This window comes from Myotis nattereri (assembly GCF_964212035.1).
Source record: "Myotis nattereri genome assembly, chromosome: 4".
NCBI classification, from domain to species: Eukaryota; Metazoa; Chordata; class Mammalia; order Chiroptera; family Vespertilionidae; genus Myotis; species Myotis nattereri.
The window spans coordinates 41,874,995-41,898,789 of record NC_138079.1 but is presented as its reverse complement, the minus strand read 5'-3'; the positions used below and the strand labels follow the sequence as shown (position 1 = coordinate 41,898,789).

Here is a 23,795-nt window from a genome sequence, read left to right as displayed (position 1 = left end):
GTGTCCCTACCCCACTTGTAATAAAGTGTTTCTTAACCAATGTTCAGTATTTCTTATCCGCAATCCCCACCTCCCTGGCCACTTCCCCACTGGCCCAGTTCTAACACACGTGTAGAAGTCCTTCTGCAGGGCTCTCCTGACGCAAAGGAAGAGATTTGGTTGGCTCAGTTATTCACTACTCTTCCATCATCATCTTCCTTCTTTGGTGGAATGTGAAAGTGGTCCATGGGGATGCAGCTGCATGGTAACCATGAGGATAAGAGCCAGCACACTAGGGATGATGGGGATGAAAGCCAGAGAAACCTGGGTTCCTAGCATCATCTTTAAGCCATTGAACCAGCCTTTGGTTGGTAACTCCAGCACCTGTTCAGTACTAAACAGTAAGCTCCTATTTCCCAAGAAATTTAGTTGGATTCTCTGCTTACTTGCAGCCAAACACATTCTAACTGATACACTCATCAACCTACCTTTAAACATGTAACTTAAAATATTTTTAAAGTAGTGTTAGTCATTTTTGTAGAGAATAGTGTCAAGATTTAAATGAATACATGCACTCAGTGTTGGTTTTTCTAGCTCAGTGGTTCTCAACCTTCCTAATGCCATGACCCTTTAATACAGTTCCTCATGTTGTGGTGACCCCCAACCATAAAATTATTTTCGTTGCTACTTCGTAACTGTAATTTTGCTACTGTTATGAATCGTAATGTAAATATCTGATATGCAGGATCTATTTTCATTGTTCGCGACCCACAGGTTGAGAACTACTGCTCTAGCTGATACAAAAAGAACGTTGCCTTTACTAAATTCTTCATATCCTGTATCCTATCTAATAAAAGAGTAATAAGCAAATTGACCATCACTCCCACACACAAGATGGCTGCCCCCATGTGGTCGAAGATGGCCACCACAAGATGGCCAGCAGGGGAGGGCAGTTGTGGGTGATCAGGCCAGCAGGGGAGGGCAGTTGGGAGGGATCAGGCCTGAAAGGGAGGGCAGTTGGGGGCAACCAGTCCTGTAGAGGAGGGCAATTGGGGGTGACCAGCCCTGCAGGGGAGGACAGTTAGGGGTGACTGGGCCAACAGGGGAGGGCAGTTAGGGGCCATCAGGCTGGCAGGAGAGGGCAGTTAGGGGCAGTCTGGCTGGCAGGGGAGCAGTTTGGCATCGATCAGGCTGGCAGGGGAGTGGTTAGGGGGTGATCAGGCTGACAGGCAGAAGTGGTTAGGGACAGTCAGGCAGGCAGGCGAGTGGTTGGGAGCCAGCAGTCCAGGATTGTGAGAGGGATGTCCCAGATTGGAGAGGGTACAGGCTGAGCTGAGGGGGACACACACACACCCCTGCCGTGCACAAATTTCGTGCACTGGGCCTCTAGTTTGGAAATAATAACTTTCACCACATGTTCATCAATAATGTCAGTAAATCACACTACTAGAAAACAAGGGTTTTTGTTTCAGGAAAGCAAGTTTGCAGATGAGGGATTATTTTCTTAGCACAGATCTAGGTATAGTCACTCCACTTTATTTATTAAAGACTAATCTAACACTTTAAAATAGAAATCTTAACCATTTAAAATAAAAACACTCCATTTTCTGTACTGTAAGCACACAAAATAAAGATAAAACATTACTTCTCTACTCTGTGAGCTGCATGAGTGTTCCTCTGGAAATACAGCATACCCTTGCTGCCTACCCGTTGTTTTTTTTAAGGTTCTATGTCAAGTGGTATATTTACTATAACTGCATAATTTTGAAAAAAAAATGTTTTCCAATTGAGGTAAGAGATATATTTCTCTGTAAATAGTGTTAAGAAATTTTTCAAGCCTTTTTAGCTGTGTTATTTAAGCTAAGAATATCTTAATATTTTATGTATGCTGGCATATGCTTTAATGTATCCATTTAACCACATAGTATTAAGAATGTTTAGTTACTAAGCATTTAGTCAGCTTTTATGTGTTTTTTTCTTAGTACCAAGGATGATTGCTTCAATGTTAATATTCAGCCACCTGTTGGAGAACTGCTTTTACCTGTGGCCATGTCAGAGAAAGATTTTAAGAAAGAGCAAGGTGAGAGGTTACTATAGTTTACTAGGAACTGACATCCCAAATAATATGTGCTCCTTCTTCTGGCCAGTCTCTAAAATAAATTACCATATGTACTCAGCTGTTAACAGATGTCAGTGCACAGTTTTCCAATTTTTGCTAATGCTTTGCTTTTATAAAATAATCTTAAAAGTATATATCTGCCTACATTTCTGACATAGATGAAAATTGATTAGTATGTATTTAAAATAAAAAATTGATTCATAATTAACTTTTCAATTCTGGGAGTTATGGTTTGTCAACCTAATAATGTAGTCATGTATTTTTGTATTAATGAAATGTCAGAAGTTTGGGACTTACCAAAGTTCTATCACTATAAATGTTATATTTCTGTTTTTTCTTTCACTGTCTTTCATGTCCTACTAATCTGTTTTCCCCTGCACACAGAGTACCTTACCCTTTGAAGTGAAGTCCTAATTATAGCATTAAATTACCTTCATTTTCTTTTGACCTAATTCTATGCCAAAGAAATGCTGTGTTGTCAAACTGTACAAACTGTGTTGTCAAACATTTTAAAAGGTGCACCTAAAAGATATTTTCAGCAGAATGGAAGTATAATATCTTGTGCTTGCCCCAGAGTCAAGCATACCCTCTAGTAAAAAAAAAAATTTTCATACATGAATAAGGGAAAATAACTGTCTGAATTGAAGTGTTTAAGAATAGCATCTATAAAATGGGCTTATTTAAATGATGCGGTCAGCAGTTTGTAAAAGTGTCTGGAGGGGTGATCAGACCAAGGTCCCTTCATCTTGAGGTCACGAATTTGTGTTTGTCAAGCTTCCAGAAAGCAGTAGGCACACACCAATGTCTGCACCTGAGGAGAAGGGCCTGCTGCCTGGCGGGCTGGCATGGCAGTGCCCAAGACACAGTCTCAAAAAGGCCTGTTGTAGACTCTCAGAAAGAAATTCTCACACAAGACTGTAAATGAATAGTAATCTTTCTCCTGCCTTATTTTTAAGTGATAAAAAAAAGTGGGAAATTGATTATTGCTATAGAAGAAAGTCATCTTTGTAGTTTTGTTTTTCTATTGACAAATTGAATTGATTCTTACATTTGCTATTCTTATCCTTTGCTGGCTAAAGCCTGCCTCTCTGCTTTACACCTGCTCAGCAAACCAAGGTGAGTGGCACCCGAGTGACTGATAAGGCGTGGGCACCTTTATTGTTAAGGGGATGTTCCTTTTCTTAGAAAAGTGCAGCTGAAGTATATCTAAAGCAGCAGATTATCTTATGCCCTTTCTCTCCCTCAGCTTTGATATTTCGATCAAATTTTTTGTGCTCTGCTGTGACTGAGGGATTTTCCCCTGACTAGCCATACAGAACCGTAAATGTGTAAGAGAGGTGCGTTTGGAGAGCAGCTGCGGTCCTCGATGGAGTTGTTGCCAAAATTCCTTTTTCTCCTGCCATTTTACTTCTGTGGTTGTTGATTATTTGTCTGAATAAATCTGGCAGCTGTTTGCTATGTTTAATAGAGCAGAAAGGCTACTCTGAATAAAGCTATTTGAAAATTTGTTTATATGAAGTATTTGTAATCCTTGCAAGTCTCTTGGCATTTCTGTATCATTCTTTCTGTCTTCCTGAATTCATTCTTTGATACGGGACTTGATGCTGGCAAATTTACCACAGGTTTGAAGAGTATTTTCAATAGCATCTTTTTAGTTATAAATTTCAGCTGATTTGGTAATAGAGGTCTCAATTTTCAACTTTACACATGTATCTCTTTGCTAATCAAGGAAGAGGTTAGCTTATTTCATAAGTTACCTAGAAATGACTCAGTAATTAAAAATATTAAATCAGAATAAAAGTCAGTGTTCTTAATTTTTATTACAGCAAACTTCTGGAAGGCAAAATGCCACTAAAGTTAAGAACTGTCTGTGTGTGTCATTATTATGCTAGTTTTAATATATATATTTCTACTTTAAAGAAAATAAATTTCTTAATATCTCATTTCACAAGACATATATCTTAAGACTAAAGAAATGCATTAAATGTATTATTTTGGATTTAGCTGAAAAATATAAATAAAAAATGAGAAATTTTATATTAAAGATGTACATAAATTAAAATGTGTGTATAATAAATAAGAATCCTTGTAAGAGATTATACATATTAACATTTTTTAAATGAAAAAGTTTTGTTTCTAGTATACAGCCTGATCTGTCACTTTTTCTTGATTGTTGCATTTAAATTTTCATGGCTAAAGATGAATGTTTATAACATTGATAGTCAAAGTGCTAAATGAAAGATTGGCTTATCCTGCATATTAATATTATTCATATTCATAACATTCATATTACGAACCTTAACCAGAGCATGATTTTTTCATAGCTTTCTTTGAGTTTTGAGTCTTGCACAGTGAGTTAATGATCTAGCTGTGGAATGATTTCAGTGCTATAAATAACATGAGATCTCTCTTTCACTTAAAAAAATTTTAATTTAGTGTCATGGGGCAGTCTTAATTTAAGAGACCTAAGCCAATTGCTTATTTCAAATTGCTCTCTATTATTCATTTTTTTTCTTATGAATTAAATTGGAAATCTAAAACTTAGGAAAAAATTTTATTATTTGGTTTGCTAAAATTTTAGCAGTTAATTACAGCTGATTAACCTAAGTTAAGTGCTGTCCACTGCCTCACCAAAATTTAGATAAATTCTAATGAAGCAACAAATTCTATAGTTGGACAATTTTTAAATATTTTCCAGTAACTTTACCTTTATTATGAATGAGCAGGCTATCTGTGTAAAGTCGTTTTCATAGGAGAAACTTTTAAGGATACCTTGGCATTTTCTTTCTTGTTAATTTGAGAATACCTGATATATTTTCATTTAGAAAAATCTGTGGTATAAGAAATCTAGAATGTTTACTTAATTTTATTATGATTTATGTCTCCATCTTACGGGTTCCTAGCTAGCAAGATGCTAATTCTTTAAATGGTCAGACATTTACTATTTTCTGGCCCTTAACTACCACAAGCAATCATATTTGATGCCCCTTAATTAGAGCCCCTTTTTCCTTTCCAGGTTCCTTTCCACCTCAGCAATCGAGACAATGCATTTGCTTACCATGCTGCTCTGCTAAGTGTTCTTTTGCATGTAAATTAATCTTGATTCAGTTTACACTGTCATGCTGAGTGGTACAAATTGCCTATAACAATAAAACAGCATGAGTTAAAAATAAAGGAGGGTGGGAAGGCAGATTGAATGTGTGCCTTACTTGATAGGATGTTACTTTGCTTTATGCCAATACATTAGCTGACGATAATGAATCTTCTGTTCTGAAAAGCATGGTTTAGTTGATTTTTTTAATTTTACTTCAATGGAGCAGTACCTTGTCTTTTATAGACCAAGTTAGACAAACCATTAATGACAAGAGTGTTAAGGTTAAATATGAAGCAATGCATTCACTTCTCTGAGTGCTATCCATCTTTCCATTTACAGGAGCTTGACAAAAGTACTGGCTTTGTACAACATTTCCTTTAATTACATGCTGCGGGAAACAGGCTTTTAACATAAACATAGTTGCATTCATTTATTCAGCAGTTGCTCTTCAATAGAGCTTAATGGAGAAGGTTTAAATCCTAAATGAGTACACACATCTCTCAGCAGTGTTATGTCAGCAGCCACTGTGCTTTGCTTAAAAGCAGTGTTTGACTGCTTGTGTAGTTTTTAAAGCTTTTGCCTAATATTGAAGTTAAACAATCTAAGACAGAACACGGTGTCCTGGGTTTGAAAGTGGTTAGTAAAAACTGTTCTTTGTTTAAAGCTAGATAGGTCTTTTTACAGTGTTAGGCTTTAGTGTCTTCATACGACTAATTACAGGGATTTTAAAAATTGGGGGGTTGCATTTGCAGTAAATAACTACATGGCTCTGAAGGTGCAGGGTCTTTTGAAAACATGGAATCAAATTTTGCCATTTTCATGCATTTTGTAAACTATTGTACATATATCACACATCTCAGAAGATTATCATTTTTAATAGATATCATTGGGTGTCTGTGACTTATATCACAGATCCAGATTATTTGCTTATTTTAACCTAAATTTCATTATTTGTCCCAAGTGGTATGTTATTGAATTTGTTCACTGAACATTTTTACATGAGATTTTGATATTAATGGCATGTCTTGTATTAAGTCTGTATGGTTTTGTTCATGATTTTGCTTAACTTAGTTTCTTCCTTAAATACTATTTGAAATGTCTCTGGGATTTACAGTTTTCCATTCACATTTTTCCTTTGTTTTCAGTGTTTTGCTTCAGAAATTTCAATTGGTGTTTTGTCAGCAACTGTAGTACCATTCACTAAGCAAATACTAAGTGTAGCTTAGCTACATATACTAGTACATTTTTTCGAACCTGTTGAGGGACTTTCAGTCATTGTTGAGATAACTTTGACCCATCACATTGAGGCCGTGCATCAGGTAATGCTGCTGGTTATTTCAGAATCACTTTGATTTGTTCTCAAGCAGCATTTGGCAAGAGAGATGTTTACATGAAAATGAGAGGGAAAATTCTTTAAAAGTAGAAGCTTAATAGTTTACATCAGCCAAATTAATTCACTACATTTTAAAGGGACTGAGATTGAAATTTCATTTTTGTGATTCTAAGTTTTTATCATATAGTACTTAAAATCATATTTATTAAGAGTGATGTTTGACTGTATTTTTACATATTTTCCTACACAATAGATTTTGAAAATTTTGAAACAGTTGCAGTTCATTTTAATTTTATGGGAATTGTCTTGTAAATTACATCCTGGTGGGTTTTGTTTGGTTTTTTTTGAAAAGAAGTTTACATTTTGGCTATGAGCATTAAATTGTTTTAATATAATTTTCATAAAATAATTAGTTACAGGGGCCTTCTTTTGCTCTTACAGGAATGCTGACAGGAATGAATGAAACTTCTACTGTAATCATCCTTGCACCACAGAACTTCACTTCCTCTATGATTCTTCAGAAGATTGTCAATGTGGCCAACGTTGGTGTAGTGCCTTCTGGCCAGGATAATATTCACAGGTAGGTGCACCAACACAAGTTGAGGGGATAAGTTGTGTACATGTATAAATATATAATTTTCAATTCATAATTTTTCTTAAAAATAACCCCTAACTATTTATATGCCCCCCTTTTTTTTCTGATGATATATTTGATTGATTGATTTGGGGAAAGGTTCTCTTTCCTATTTCATACAATCCTTAGCACATTGGCATGTAGTACTCTCCTGAAAGATACAGATAGTGTGCCTGCATTTTATAATAGCTTGATGGTTTGCAAAGGTACCTTTTGAGATATGGTTGAGAATTTATCTTATTTCTCCAGATTCAGTGGATTTCTAGGAAACACTGTTTTACAAAGCAGTGGAGTTGGCCTTTTTTACTTGAAAGAGAAGCTTGGGTACTACATACAGATTTCCTTTTGATAGCAGTCCCCTATGGCTGCTTCCAGGATTGAGGAGTGGCTAGAAAACCAGTATAGGGCCAAATGCAGCTTCTGTTTCTTAGCCCAGGAATATCTTCACCACCAACCATCGAAAGCATGAGATCCAAGTCACTTGTCCTTAAAAGTAGCAGAAAATGTGATCAGTGTAATTGTCCTCTTTGTGTTCTTATGAGTGCCTGTGGCTTGAAATGAAAGTTAAGATAACCCCTTGTTACTTAGTTAGTTCTCTGTGAGCTTACGGGAATTCATTGCACACCATCTGTAATTTCTCTGCCATTCCTCTGCAGTGTCATACGTATGCTATTTTATTTATGTATATTAAATTTAAAATTAAAGGGAATGCCTTCTGACCTTAAAATTTAATTAACATAGGGGTAAAGAGGTCCCATATAGAGAGTACTACAGATGATTGGGTTTTAGACTGAGCTCTGCCATTATTGGGCTCGGTAATCTTGTGCAAGTTATAACTGCTCCTTGTGGGCTTTAATCTCCTCATCTGTTTGGAAATGGTGGCAAGCAAAAGACGGGTGATTGGAATGAAATTCTATGGTATCTATGAAGGAACACTGGACTTGACAAGAGCTGAGTTCAAGTCTTGATCTGCCATTATCCAGAGTTACCTAATTTCATCTACTAATCATGACAGAATGAAAACTGCATGTGCTAATCAAAAAAACAACAACAAATTTACTTTGTACTTTTGGGGTTTTTTTTAAATTTCCTTTTTCTTTTCTTTTTTTTTTTTTTTTTTTTTTGAGAGGAGGGTCCTTAAGTTGCTCAAAAGATCTGATGCTTCCATTTCTTAATTTATAAGCCCTATCTTTCCCACAGGGCTGGGACAAAGTAATAAAACTGATCTAAGGTAATCATACTGGTGCTACCAAGCAGATACAATTTATTTGTCAGTTAATGTTGTTCAAGAGGGGAAACATGAATAGAAGCCTTTTCAGTGAAAATATTTTGGTTCTGAATTTTCCTGTTTTAATTCTTTTCCACCTTAAATACTTCCTCTCCTGGATGATTTTCTCTAGCAGAAGTTGTTCTGTTTAATTTATGGATCCTTATTAAAATTACTAAAACATCAAATGTCATATCAACTGTAATTTTTAGCTTATGTGGTATCAAATTTTACCTGACACATCTGGTATCCCATAATACTTCAGACCTGTTTTAATATGTCCTATCGTAATGTACAAAAAGACACAGGGTAACCCTTACTTACTTTGGAACCTCTAATTTAGTTTTTGTTTTGTTTTGTATGTGTGTTTGTAAGTTTTCCGAAAGCAGTGGCAGCTTTCCAGATTTCTGTTTCTTAAAAGAAAATAGCCACCACAGACTGTGGTACATATACACAATGGAATACTATGCTGCGGTAAAAAAAAAAGGAACTCTTGCCTTTTGCAACAGCATGGATGGAACTGGAGAGCATTATGCTAAGTGAAATAAGCCAGTCAGAGAAAGATAAATACCACATGATCTCACTCATTTGTGGATTATAGAGAACAACATAGACTGATGAAAAGGGACAGACCCAAAGACTGAGAAACAGCAATCAGGCTATCAATCCCCAGAAGGAAAGTAGGGGAGGGCGGGGGTAAGGGGAAGAGATCAACCGAAGGACTTGTATACATGTATATAAGCCAAACCAATGGACATGGACAACGGGGGGATGGGAGCATGAGTTTGTGTGTGGGGGGGGGGGAGGTTGGGGGTTAAAGGGGGGGATGAGGACACATTTGTAATACCTTAACTAATAATAAAAAAAATATATGGAAAAAAAAAAAACCAAAAAACAGAAAATAGCCACATTACCTTCTCAACGGCAACTAATATGAAACCCATCTTCTTGTTGAGAAATGGACTGAGAAAGACACTGAGAAACGGACTGAGAAAGACACTTCTATAATTCTTATTAAAGGATAGTTTGCCTGTGACTTGTCTTGGTGGTTTGGAACTTAACACCTGCTCAAAACATTAAATTATAGTCAATTCTCAATTATCCATACTAATGCAGGAGAGGCACATAACCGAGAACCATTTATATTTGGCTTTGGAATGCAGAGATTGCACTCAAACAATGTTCTTGGTCCTTGCAAACATCCGCAGTGTCAACTCTTTTCAAATCCAGCCCTATCATCAGCAGCCTGGGTTTGGCTCTGTAACTTGGGGGAAGAGCTCAAGTTACTGCAGAGTAAAAGTGAATAAAATGCATATATCTAATTAAGAATAGGCTGTACAGTCATAACTTGCCTCACAAGTCTCATCAGATTTAATTGAAAATGCTTTTATAGTTAAACTATAGTTAGCATAATATTCTAAATTTCAGTAAGTTTCCAGGTAATAAACATATAGACTGATTTGTATTTTTCACACAGAAATAGATAAAAATTATTAGCTTGCATATTTAACATTTTTATACTCAGTAATAATTACAAATTGTCAAAATCTGTACCAATGTCTTTCTTAATTGCATTTAAAATGAAATGTTACTGTTTATATTATGACAGAAATTTACATTTTGTCACTTTATTGAATTAATGTTTTTAACAGTAGTGTTCAGTTTTCTATTACCTTGCGAGATTAATGCCTTTATATATCTAAATAAGTTATATATTATTTAATTGTTAATAATAAAATTTAAATCCCTATAAGATTTCTGAGTGCCTCCTTAATGGTTGTTTTTTTGAGTGTATGAAGAGTAGGACCAAAGCCATTCCCGTAGTTATTAATGGTAATCCATTTAACATTTAAAAAACGAGTATAAAAAGCATTCTATTAGTGTTTAAGATATTAAAACTTCAGTTCAACAGATTATTTTTGACTGGCCTTTGTTCTAATTTTTCAGGATCTTTTATTTCTGAGAGAACTTTTTAATAAACATTCTTTTTGACCATTTGATGAATATGATCCCGTTGTCTAGTTTTAGAGTAATTTATTCTTATACTACTCTTCAAAATATGAATATTTTTACATTAAATACCAAGTAAAAATACATAATATAAGAATTAGCTAAGAAAAAGTGAATCTTCATTAGTATACAGGAGTGTGTAATAGTATAAAGCAGAAATTTGAATTGAATACGTAATAGAAAATGGCTACTAACACATCAACATTAATGGTCTCCATTTTAAAAAGTCAATTAAAGGAGCACAAGTTTTATGGAATTCACTTCCAAACCAGAAGCATTTCCTATATAGTTAACCACTTTTAAAGATGAATTGAAAAAGCATATCTGCTGTTAGATTATATGACATTTAGTTTTCATTTTCTAAGTTATTAATAATATAACAAAGCTAACCAGTATACCATTGAAAAGCTTAACTTTGTCTTCATTTCTGTAATACTGACTTGCTGATTGAAAAAGCTGCTCTTTGAGAACAAAATTATCTTATTGGGGTCTACAGAGTTATGGTCCTTATGCCAATTTGCTGTTTTCCAAATTACAGTTACCACATGATAAGGGTAATACAGAAATGAGAATTTAGAAATCATCAAAAAGCATTTAATAGGCAGCTGAATGTCTTAATGTCTTGTGTTAGATATTTGTGTTAAAATATATGCGATACTCGTCATTATAAAATTCTTAAGATGTATAACTTAAGACAATACTAATAAACTCCTATGTAAATAAAACATATTCAAGAGGCAGAATGAGCAGTGATAAACTAGTATATGAATGGACACAAGATTTAATGTGTTTTAAAAAGAAGAGATAATTAGAGAGACTAGCAGTGGGAACCTTGGGTTCATCCAGGGCCAGGGAAAAATTCTGTTCTCCTCTGAGAAGGAAATCAAGTGAGGGTTGACGAAGGAGGCTTGTATTCAACAAGGCAGAAACCAGGATGCATTTGCTTTTACTCTGTTGCTTATCCTCTGACAAAGGCACCAACGCACAGTGACCAAAAAGTGGAAAGCTAGAAATCTATAGCTCTAAGGTTTTTTGGTCCAAAAAAATCATTTGGGAGTTTATATAAAATTCAGGTTCCTGAAACCCACACCCAAAAACTGAGATTTAATACATCTGGTTCAGGGCCCCAGAATCTGCATTTTAGCTATCACTCCAAGAAGTTATACAGCAAGGGTTCCAGACTCCACAGTGTGAAGCTGCCCTGAGTTATCAAGAGTTAATGATAGCCACATGACTCATTTTAAGATATATTTTTCCTATGTTTATGTATTTACTTTTTACAGATTAGTCATTATGGGGTACCAATAGGCAAGATGTTTGATTTAGGTTTTTCTTATATCTGTCCCCTGTCCTCCAGCAAGAGAGTATATTGTTATGGTCATAATACCCATGAAAACAGTCTGAGACCATAAGTAAGCGCTTGTCTTTCAGCAGTCCCCACTATTTTACATTTTAACCCAGTTTCATGAATTGTGACGTTCATATACTCCAGTGTTTAAAAGGGTTGTCATGCCACCTACTCATTTGTCCCTTTTGTGAACAAATTGACCCTATAAGAGGAAAATGTGATATTTGCGTGAAAACAGAAAGCCTTGTCTCTGTTGACTCTATTTTACTTCAACAGCTTTCATCATTAACTTGTATTCAGTACTTATATCCCTTTTCCTCCCTATATATCTTAAGCTCTGGTTTAGATTTTGTCTACCCTGTCACTTTTTTAATTTGCAGATTTTGAACATGTACAACTTGTGAGTAATTACAATCTTCGTAGAATAAAAGTGTTTTACTACTGTTACATCCTTAACTATTAGGAAAGTCTGGTGCTATGAATAGAACAGTGTATCCATGGCAACGTGGCAGTCAACTTTTTAATTTATCAGCACATTTAAAGACAGTTTATTTGTTTGAGGTTTAAAATAAAAATCTTTTTGTTTAATTGAGGCACATGTAAAGAGCAACTTGTTTCATTTCCAGGCTTTAAACTCATTCAGTAAATCACTGTTATCATACACATGTTTAATGGTTACCAAAAAGGGGAATACTTGTTTCCACCCTAAAATCGCTATATAACTCCCTCATTCAGTATTTTTTGAAGAACTTTGTGACAGATTTTGCTAGTGCTAGGATTACAAATACGAAGTAGTCACTTTTTGGTGGAGTCTTTGATATTTCCATTTCTTCTGTTTTTAGGTTCATCAACCTTTGTGTTACTGTCTTTGTTAGTTTTATTTCTTTCTCCCTGGAAACTATGGACTATTTGAATCCTGGGTAATTTTGAAGGACCAGTAATATTTGATGTCTTGGTGCCCTAATTTTAAAAGCTCTGATACTATAGTCACCATACATAATCTGTCGTAAAACAGAATTTTGTATAAACAGTTGTTAATATAAAGGTACCAGGCTTTTCAGTCTTTTCTACAATATGACAGATTTGGGATCTCAAAACAGGACTACAGATTTGTGGAACCTCTTTAGAAGCCAGTTCCTTCGCAGGCTGACACTGTCCACTAGAGGACAGCACTGCTTTTCATCTGACTGCCCTGGGCTCTGCAGCTCTGAGCAGCATGTCATTGAAAAACAAATGTGGGCCTCAGTTAATTTTCACACAGAAAGCACATTTGGATATTTCAGAAATAACCAAACTGCACGGCTGATTTTTGCTTTAAAAAAATCTTTATTTAAGTTTTATTTAATTTCACCATTTGTGAGGTAATATTCTACAATGCAACAGTTTTACTAATAGGAATACATAACTAATTTCTTGTAAAAATGAAGAAAGGTATTCTTGATGATTTTCCTTCTGGGTTGACAATTCTATAAGGAATCAAAGACAATGGGGTAAGAATTTATTTGTTTTACAGTTTAATTTTTTATTGTTAAGCCCCATCCCACCCCAGACAAGCGAAAAATGCTCTGGAATAGCTAGAATGTTCATGTCTTCTCTGAGAAAGTGCACTCTGATTTTTTAGCTCCCCTGTACAAAGAAGAGGAACACCACTGGCCAGATAATGTGGGGAATAATTATTTTATACCATCTCTAAAGGTTAGAATAGAAAATAGAGGATCCTAAATGAGGATGGTAGCTTTTTTCTTTTTCTTTTTTTTTCTTTTTTTTTGTTTTGTTTTTGTTCTAACTCTTCTCATCAACATGTTAAAGGGAAATACAAGATTGCTGGCTGATTTTTTTGAAAAATATATTGCTTTGGATAAATTTTATAAGCTTGAATCACATCTAAATATTTTTCTCAATGTTAATTTAATAGTGCAGTGAGCTTAACTCTAAAATACAATTTTATAGTCAACAACATGCAATTTTTTACAACTTACAAACTCTGCCTGTTTAAAATGTTTTATTAACTCCGAGTAATAAGGATTTATCATTTTAAAACCTTTGGAAGATAGTGCTCCAAATAACCAAGCTTAGGTATTTGATGTTAGGAAGCTATAAACTAGTGTTTTTTACATATAATCATTGTGCGACTTCATTACACATTTGTCAACTTTGGACTAATTATTTTTATACAGCTAGGGCAGGGCACTGCATCTTGTGATCGTCTTTCTTACTAATAGGATTCTGTCTGCTTCAGCAGGCAGTAATTGAAGGCTTCATGTACAGAGTAAGAAAAAAAGTTTTAGCCTGAGTGGGCCATTGTCACAGTTTCTGGTAACCAGTAGAACAGAAACCACGAGAAAATTGAACTCAGAATAGAAAAATCAGAAACCAGGAAGTCTATCCAAGAGAAGAAAAAGCATGTCTTAGAGCTGTTGCATTAAGTGTAGCAAATATGACACTGCGTAGTTTATGTTTGTGAATACCCTGGAGGTTGATGCAGCCTCGCTGATATTTTTTTAATTCATGTTGTCCTATTAACGTTTCAGTTCAAACAATTTGTAGGATTTATTTTCCTTTTGATAAACAGCATTGATGGTCCGTAGCTTACAAATCTAAAAAAAAAAAAAAAAAAGGAAGCAAGCCCATGTTTTACAGATAAATACATTTGTCCAAATTTGTTGTTATTATTTGACCTGTTTTCATAATTCTGTCAGGTTAAAATAAATTAACTTTTTTTTGAAGAGTGGTTCATACTTTCATTTAGGTTTGGCAACCGGTGTATTTTGTCTTTTTCTTAATCTTAAGAATTCTTAGTTTCAAAGATTAAATGTCAATTGCTAGCGATAATAAACAAAGAGACATTTAATAAGATGAAATACAGCTATATCCAAACAGTTTTACCTTCTCGGTGATTACAAACAGCAAGTGCTTGGTGGTAGGATGAAAATAAATTATGAAAAATACCTAGGTGGTATCCTTTTAATAACACGGAGCCCGGCCTACATAGGCAATGCATCTTTAACTGCCATCCACTTACTTGTCCTCATTTGTGGCATTACTGGTGTTTGAGGTTGGTTGGTCTCCCAGTAGTCCCTCCCTATGTCGCAGCTCCATTCAAGATGTTTTGTATTTTTCATTGCTGGTGTCTCTTGAGGGAGTGGGTGGTAGGAGAAGTTTTAAATATTTTAAATCTTTAAAGGCAGAAATGTAAACTATGTTATGACAAAGCATCATGGAAGGTGCTTTGAATTATAGAATACTGCCAAGTCAGGTACACAGTTTTTAAAGGGGAAAAAATCTTCCTTTTTAAAATTTTTGGAATATTAATAGATTATGTGCATATTAGGTAAATAAGGAGGAAGCAGATTCTATCGACTAATTTAAAAAACGTTAAGAGTGCATTTTTGCAAATATTAAGAGAATGTGTGTGATCCATGGGTTCAAATTCCTGCTCGACCATTCAGGAACTGTGTGTCCTGAGCAAGTTTCTCAACTTCTGTGGGCCTCAGTTCCCTCGACTTTAAAGTGATCTGCCTCATAGAATCAAATGAAATGGCACAAGTGATGAAGTATGTAGTACCCACTGACAAAGCACTTAATTAATGGCACCTGTTATTGTCACGATGATCAAAAATTTCGCATGCCTTCTGAAAATACTTTGTCACCACGTGATCTTAGTTTGAGGCCAAGTTCAGAGATTCTGATGTCAGCCATTTAATGTAAGTTTTTGACCCAAGCTGTCCTTGTAATCAATGTTTCTTACATCCATAAGCTAGCTGTTTACTATGGACTCATTAGTATTCTTTCCATAACTATCTTTTAAATTGGGAGTTAAATGATGAATAAATTTTAGGGAGTGGCTTTTGCTTTCCATGGGCCAAAACAAACCAATTGTAATCATTCTGCGTTCCAGTTAAATACCTCCATTTGAACTATGAAACAAGAGCGTCCAGACATCTACATAGTCTTCTGCTTCAAAGCCGTGCTCCCACCATTTTGTGCCACTAGAACATAGAGACTGGCTACAAGGCAGTCGCTTTTACTCCGCTAACAGGTTTTATTGCTAGGATGATTCGCTTAGCATGTTTCCACTGCAGTGCAAGCAAATGCCTCTTCTTTGCTTACCCCTGTTCTTTACAGTATTGAGGATTTTGTGGTAATAGGATTTCAGAAACATGTACAAGACACTAATTTTAATCTTTGTAAACGTACTTGTATCAGAATTGACATTTATGTCTCCTGAGTTTGTATTATTCTCACTTTCAGTTTTCAATAGAAAGAAAATAAAATGTGCCTTAGGGCTAGTAACCCTGAAATTCAAACAACAGTGCTTTTGTGTTCCCATTCAGACATAATCTCCTCCGTGGTCCCAGGGCACAGAGTGTTAAGTAGATAAAGGGACTAATAACACTATTGTTTACATAATTATAACTCTATCAGAAACAGGGGCCACTACTGAAGTATTTGGTGATGACCAGATCTGTGGGGAAAGTTGCATAAGTGAGTGGGACAGAAGGGCCACCTCATGTCACTGCTGTCGTGGTTTCACAGAAGTACAGGAACAGGACTCTCCCAAAGTGTAGAACCTCAAAAATGTGGACAAAAGACATGCACAAACCTGCAAGAAAGGGTGATAGAAGAGAGAGGTCATCCTGGGACTGGTGATCTTCATGTTCTCTCCAGGATGAAATTGGGGTCCCCAGTTCCTGAGCTACTGTGAGGATGACTGAAGAGCAGATGGAGGTGTATGTTAAGAGCTTTATAAAGCCTCTTTTAACTCCGTGTGATTTCTGTTCCTAAGCTGGTTGTTTACAGTTGCTTCCCTCAGTAGAAACACTGTCTGATTCCTTACACGTCTCAGTGTGTTTGGAGAGAGTACGCAAATAAATGACTGGGAGAGTTGCTAACATTATCAGCAACCAACTAGCTACCATTTTAAAACTCAACTTAAAATTGTTGATAATATTTTCAATTTAGTAGAATTAGCATATTTTGCTTTTCTTGCATTATTCTAATGATTGTTGGGAAACTGATTTTCATGATTCTATTTAGGTCAAAAATGGCTTGCTAGGTTTCAAAAAAAAGAATCTAATGTGTTATGAGATCTTGATGTCATTTCAAAAAAAACCCTCAAAAAAGAAATTTTCATCTAAAGAGAATCTGCTTCCTGCTTAAGTGGCTAATATTTTAATTAAGTCGGGAGTGAAGTTTTTCTGAGTGTCTCCTGATAAACTCCCTCTTTTATGTTGATGGTAATTAAACAGATCCCTGAGGACGCTGTGGGCTCTGCGCGAGGCCCATGCTAATTGTCAGACATGAGACACTGACCAGTTGGTTTGCTCTTGAATAGTCCGCAGCGTGCTGTCAGCACGGCAGTTTTATTTTTATGTATTGTGAGCTGTTGTCAGGGCTAACTGGGTGCCATTGTGGCTGAAGATGTTGCGCAAATTGAGGCAGATGGCTCAGATTCAGACACGTGTCATACAGAAAGGGGAAAAGGGATTGGCCCTGCAAAGTGGGGTCACAGCAGGTCACAGACCTGCTCTACACTTGTTAGTGTTTTCAAAAGCTCATGTGCAGCAACTTTGTTTTTCTCCAGTCATCCCTGCAATCAAATCCCCTCCCCCCGCAAAAAATGTGTGGAACATGCTCCATGCGGAAAATGGAAGCCCAGGAGGGTACCATCTTTCCTCCACGTCTCTGGGGCTCCACTGTGCACGCAGAATGAATTAGCAGGATTGACAGAAGTTCATTGTGCCTCCAACGGCTTTTCAGTCAATTGCAGTGCTTAAAAGGCTAGTTTTGCTTTTAATTCCATGTAATTAGTAGGTTCTTCATGTCTTGGAATTTAGTAATGGAGCCTTAGACCTCAAGTTGCCTATATCCTAAAGCAAAAAGGATTTAATGTTCTGAACATTTAAAAAATGTAAAAAGATGGAGAGAGTGTGATGTTGCACTTGGCTATCACATGATTTTGTTACATGGTATCATCAACATTAGAGATTGAATTTGAATATTTCAACATGTGTGAATTCATTGAAACTTAAGAGTTTTATAATGCACATTAAATTATCTAACTTTTTGCGTAATCATTTTCAGATATGAGGAATTAAAATTCCAAGCTCTTTGAGAAAGGTACCTTTTCTTAACATGTTTTAAAAATAAAAATATAGAGGTTTATTCTAAGTGGCCCTATGCATGGTGAAGTGTTAAATTATCAAATGAATGAATGATTCCCAATTTGTAGGAATGGAGAATTATTCACATGCATCTGCTGTTTAAACTAATAAGTAAACCAGAATTCCTTTTCCTGTTCTGTTCCAAAGATGCACTAAAATTACCTGCTTGTTGTAAGCATGGTGCTGGGCAATTTATTGATTTTTTTTTTTTTTTTCCGGGAGAATGCTTGGCTTTGGGTTTTCGGCAGTAGGGAACATGTAGTAAATTATTGGGAAAAAAGAGTCATTTTAAACCTATTTGAATTTCTGCTGTCTCCTTTTCCCCCCTCATGATAAAAGGTCTCTCTTTTTTCTAACAGGTTTGCAGCTAAAACTGTGCACAGTGGGTCATTGATGCTAGTCACAGTGGAACTCAAGGAAGGCTCTACGGCACAGCTTATCATAAACACCGAGAAAACTGTGATTGGCTCTGTTCTGCTGCGGGAGCTGAAGCCCGTCCTGTCCCAGGGGTAACCTGCTTACATCTGGACTTCAGAATCTGGCACACAACAAAAGTGCCTGGCATCCATGACTGCTGCCTTTCATTTATAATAATAGCCCTTCCATCTGGCAGTGGGGGGAACACACTCCTGACATTCTTGTCTCCTGCTTTAGAATGCTAGTGTGTAGCTATCATGTATGCAATACTGTCCCCATTTTCGCTTTGCTAACCAAAGAACATATTTTTTACTGTCAGTTCTCTTAACTCTTGAGTCCATGTGGCATTTTCTCTGTCCTTCTCATCTTCCTTCCCTTTTTCAACAATGATGGACATGAATTGGATATTTAAAGTTTATTGGAAATCACCTTCCTTCCCACAGTAAGCAGAAATTAGCCTAGAAATAGTCTGTATGGCCTCTCAGCTTGACATGTGAAAATGGGATACTTTTTAGAATTAAATGCCAAAACAACAAGATCTCCGCAAAATTTTGTTCTATGAATTTCCTGGTATTGTAATCGGTTATTGACAACTGTCATCATGAAATTATCTCTGAATAATAAGATGAATAAACTAGCATATGAAGAGCATTTGCCTTTGCATTTTTAATGAGAAATTGTTTATTATCCTGAAGTTTGCATGCTTTGTTTGTTTTTCACTCTAAAGTAGATATTTTGAGTGTTTTATTATGCAGAGAAGCAATGGGGTTTAATGAAAGAAAAAACACTTTCAAACCAAGCAAATGTTTCTAATTGTGTTATATTCTTTACTTTTGCTGCTAACTTAGATTTAAAATTTATGTTAAATCAGTAATATAATGTAGTATGCTAACAATTGAAACCACTTTAATATCAATAGCTTAATATCATTAAAATATTTTTCACATAAGTGAAATAAGAAGAATGACCAAAGTCCCATTTCAGATTTGGGTTTTTGGGGGGTTTTGGTACAATGATTCAGAGTTCCTTGCCTCATAATTCCTTTAACTTGATCATAATCCATGATTATCTTTAAATTGTTCCATTGAGCCGAGTTAGTCAATGTTGAATTCTTAATTCTAGCTATATTTTTTCATTTTAATGTCCACTTAATGGGACATTTGATGTGCACCAATCTTGAAGAATTACTCTCATAGTATATTTCAGCCTGAGCCTCATTTTTAGTATCACAATGTATTTGCTTTATTTATTTAAAAAAAAAAAAGGGAGAGCACTAGCCGGTTTGGTTCAGTAGATAAAGCATCAGCCTGTGGACTGAAGGGTCCTGGGTTTGATTCCGGTCAAGGGCACATGCCCTGTTTGCAGGCTCAATCCCCAGGAGGAGGCGTGCAGGAGGCAGCCGATCAATGATTCTGTCTCATCATTGATGTTTCTCTCTCCCCTCCTCCCCCCCCACTCCCTTCCTCTTTGAAATCAATAAAATTACATTTTTTTAAAAGAAGAATGTTTTTATTCTGAAGAGATGAGAACAATGAATTTATCAAGTTAAAATACTGGATACTTATCCTTCCTAATAACTATTTGCAAATATTTGAGTAACTTTATAATAGCTTACCAAAAGTTTGCCTTTGTAACTTGGGTTTTTGTTGTTAAGAATTTAGAAGTTACTATTAGAGAAGACAAGAATCCAGAATGAATGAATAACACAAGAAGAAGTTAAAAAAAAAAAAAAAAAGGTTGAACAAGCTAAAGGTAAACCTAAGCTCTTTCATCTTTTTGTTTCCTCGCTGTAATCTTTTTTATTTTATAAGGAACTTTATTTAAAGGTAGAAAAATATTCTTTTCACATAGATGGGAGCCCCATGTTATAACACCAAATTAACAGCCTTATTATTTCCTTGCTACTTAAAGACCACATTCACTCTGGAATGTGAAGAACTTCAGTAACCCTTGTCAGGGTTGTGCAAAAATAAATCTATATCCCCAAGAAACCCTCAGTTCAGTTGCAATAAAGAAATGTCAAAAGTGTGGAGTTCATTAAGTTAGTGAGCCCTGGTTTGCAAACAGATTTTGTTTACATCCTAATAGAGGCTCACCTCCTCCCCCAACCCCACACGCTTCAGGTACCAAGTCCAACAGAGTTAAACAGTCGGTCCCCAGAGACTTGCTAAACCCATCTATCCACCTCCACCTCCAGCTCTCCACAGGTGGCCGACCAGACCAACCAGCACTGTGCACTTCACTTCTTCCATAAATTGAAGGCCGATTCGATTTCTGATCATGTACTTGCTTATTTTTTTAAATCTTCTTTCTTCTTCACTTCTGCCTTCCAACTTAACCAGTTACCTCAGGAAGTTTTCATGATTACTTTTACTGTCTTCTTGAGATTTGTAGAGGGAGGATCAAGTTTATGATAGTGTTGTGGAAATTGTGTTTAATAGAAAAATATGTCGTTAGATGGACCAGAAGATTTTTTGAATCTGTTCAGTCTCCACCTGCTTTCTTCATGCGACTGCCTGACAAACTGCATTCAGTCCAACTAAAGGGTTGTTTTTCTCTCTTCCTGTTTTGGCAACATTTCTTTTTATTTTTCTACCAATTTTCAACTGTGTTGTGGAGTAAGCAGAACTTCAAGGTCTGACCTAAAAGTTAACCACCATGTGTAATTGCTTTTTGAGGAAAAGTGTTTTAGATTCCATATGAGCACTTGATTAGCAAACTTGGAACAGAGCCGTTTGAAAGCTGAAGTGGTTTCTGGGAAACACAGTGAAGCAGTTGCCTGGTTCATTGTCTCACAGCAGTAGAGCTGTTGAGTTCAGAGGAGGACCTGATCGCTAGGTGAGGGATGTCTGAGACGGAGAAGCTAGGTAAGTCTTGAAAGTAGGGTGGCATTTAGAGTTTCCAGAAGTAGGAGAAGGGAGAGTAAGTATATTGATCTCAACTGATGCTGTATCATTTCTTTTTTAAAATTTATTGATCTTAGAGAGTAAAACATCGATTTGTTGTTCCACTCATTTATGCATTCATCAGTTGCTTCTTGTATGGGCCCTGACTAGGGATTGAACCCACAACCTTGCCACTCTAACCAACTGAGCTACCCAGCCAGGGCTAAGAAGCTGAATTAAAATGTTTTTTAAATACCTTTGTACAGAAAGCAACATTGCCAACACACCAGGAAGTGATGTGTCCTTTTCCTCTCCTTGCCCTCACTTCTTTCCCCTTCCACAGTCTTTCTCCTGAAGCCACCCCAAGCCTCTCCTCAGTGGGCTGTGGTCTTTTACGGGAGAAACGGATGCTTGGGTATGACCGGTGGGGCGGTGCTGCCCTTGTAAACAGTATAGAGGCAGGAAAAACAGACTTCATTGGTTTTACTCTCCTATAGTTTTAGATATTTTTCCTTTAGGGTTTTAGTTATTTCCTATACCACTCATTAAATGATTATGAGTTGAAATGAAACTGAAATTTCTAATCTCATTTTTGTCTTCCTCTCAGGCGAGGTTTATGTACATAGTCACCTGCACATGTAATTCCTAACTGGTTCAGTAATTATGTACACCAAAGACCCCAAACCCTCAGAACTCAAATATGAAATCATTACGATGTCAAACCTGTCTTTAATGGCATTCTAAGACAATGACTTCTCATCTACAACCTTAAGGACCAGGGATACCAAAGATTCAGGTTAAAAGTAGAATAATCTTTATTCTGAGATCTAGAGATGTTTAGAAAACCTAGCCAGTAGGCATTTCTGCCAGTGGGCTCAGTCGTGTCAGTCCTTTAGACCGTAGATGCTGCAAGGGCACTTGGAGAGAACAGGGAAGCCTCGCCTTGGCCTGGGAGAGGATGGGGTCAGGGAAGGAAAAGAGAGTAACTCTCAAATTGTACCCCAGCCAAGATTCTGATCACTCCCCCCCTCCCCCGCCCCCTCCACCCCCGTGCCCGGCAAAAAAGCGTATCTTCTCAGGCCATATAAGAACCATGGTCTCTCTCTCTCTCTCTCTCTCTCTCTCTCTCTCTCTCTCTCTCTCTCTCTCTGTGTGTGTGTGTGTGTGTGTGTGTTTAAGCAATGTAATGAATGAGGGCTCTTGCATTATGGTAGGTGTCAGCCATCTTCATGGATAACAGTAAGGAATTGTTAAGACCACGGCTGGCCTACAAAAAGAAAAATGTTAAATTCTGCAAAGTAGTCAGGAAAGGTTATATGACGGTGGGATCCTCAGACTAAATTTAAACCCCCATTTCTAATGAGTTCATGGTTGTATGCTTATTCCCGTTTGTCAGTAAACTGTACATTTAGGAGTGACAACAAAGAGTAAGTTGTGAACTCAAACATGCTGCCAAATATCCTCCCAATGTAAAGTTTGATTTCTGAGACTTAAGAAGTGAAGTCACCGTGAGAAGGCCTCCTAACTAGCGTCCTACTGTGGTCACCATCGCCCAGGCCTCATCAACACCTTAGGGCCTAAATAAAAATATGTTGTAAACAAAGTTGTGGACAGCTCAGTTTCCTAATTGAAAGTAATTATGATTTCTTTGCTGTGGTATAATTACCTTAAAAACTGTTATTTGATGATTAAGATTCTGGAGTGAATTGTGTTCTTTGGGCTCTTGCACAGTTCCTCCATTGGGGACTTGGTTTCAGCGGTGTACAGCTGCTGGAGTTGATTTACAGTGCAGCGGCTGTGGCTGGTCATAAATAAATCCTCTTATATAGTTGTTATGAACACCTGTTAGATCATCTGTCAGCAAAGCGCTGTTCACATTTATCATGGTGCGGTAGTTATTTTACCTCAATCCATTTCCAACTGACTCAGCCTCCATCGCCGGATTACTATTACCACACCATAATCGCTCGTTCCCACTCCATGTTACAACTTGCAGATAAAAGATTTCACTACTTGGCCAAATTTCATAAATAAAGGAGCAGTTCAGTGCAGTAAAAGTTTATTTTTGTCATCATTTGTCACCCCATTATTCTATAAATCAAATGGAATAGCACTATTGCCAGCTCAGGCGTTGCTGTCAGCCCTCGGCATGGAAATGGTCCGTTTCTTCCTTTTAGATGAGATGACATGTCTTTCAGACTTAACCAGCTTATGGCTTTGTTTCACCCATTTTATTTTATTACCCCTCCAGAAAAATCCTTGGGGAACAGAAAGACTTAAAGAGTAAAATGGAAACAGAAAACACAGCCTAGCAGGCTGCTTACTTAGCCCAGTGATGTGCATCCCTCACCCCCACCCCAGCCAGACATTAGGAACCTGACCCCCACCCCCCTCACACACGGGGTCCTTGGCTAAGGATGCTTTTCATAAACTTGTAAGGGGTTATGGTTTCTATTTGGGAAAGGCCATTACAGTGTGGAGTTACAGATATTGAAATACCTGATGTGTATCCCCGGAGATCCACTCGATTTGACAGGCTTTATGC

General features: G+C 36.6%; 1 protein-coding gene across 3 annotated transcripts in view; it reads left to right on the top strand.

Annotated features, from left to right (window-relative positions):
* AP3B1 (adaptor related protein complex 3 subunit beta 1) overlaps positions 1-19,016 on the top strand; it is a gene marked incomplete at its 3' end in the record, with an annotated part of 192,857 nt that extends 173,841 nt beyond the window's left edge. Inside the window, exons 25-28 of one of the 3 annotated variants that reach the window (XR_013995856.1) lie at positions 1,962-2,059; positions 3,178-3,214; positions 6,967-7,105; positions 18,308-19,016. Coding sequence is in view for 2 of the 3 variants with exons in the window: in XM_081088791.1 (XP_080944917.1) it covers positions 1,962-2,059; positions 6,967-7,105; positions 17,369-17,561 (430 nt within the window). Of the gene's footprint in view, positions 1-1,961; positions 2,060-3,177; positions 3,215-6,966; positions 7,106-17,368; positions 17,562-18,307 lie in introns of those variants that run through there. The other 2 variants (XM_081088790.1, XM_081088791.1) reach the window with 2 other exon arrangements.
* Between the last annotated feature and the right edge of the window lie 4,779 nt (positions 19,017-23,795).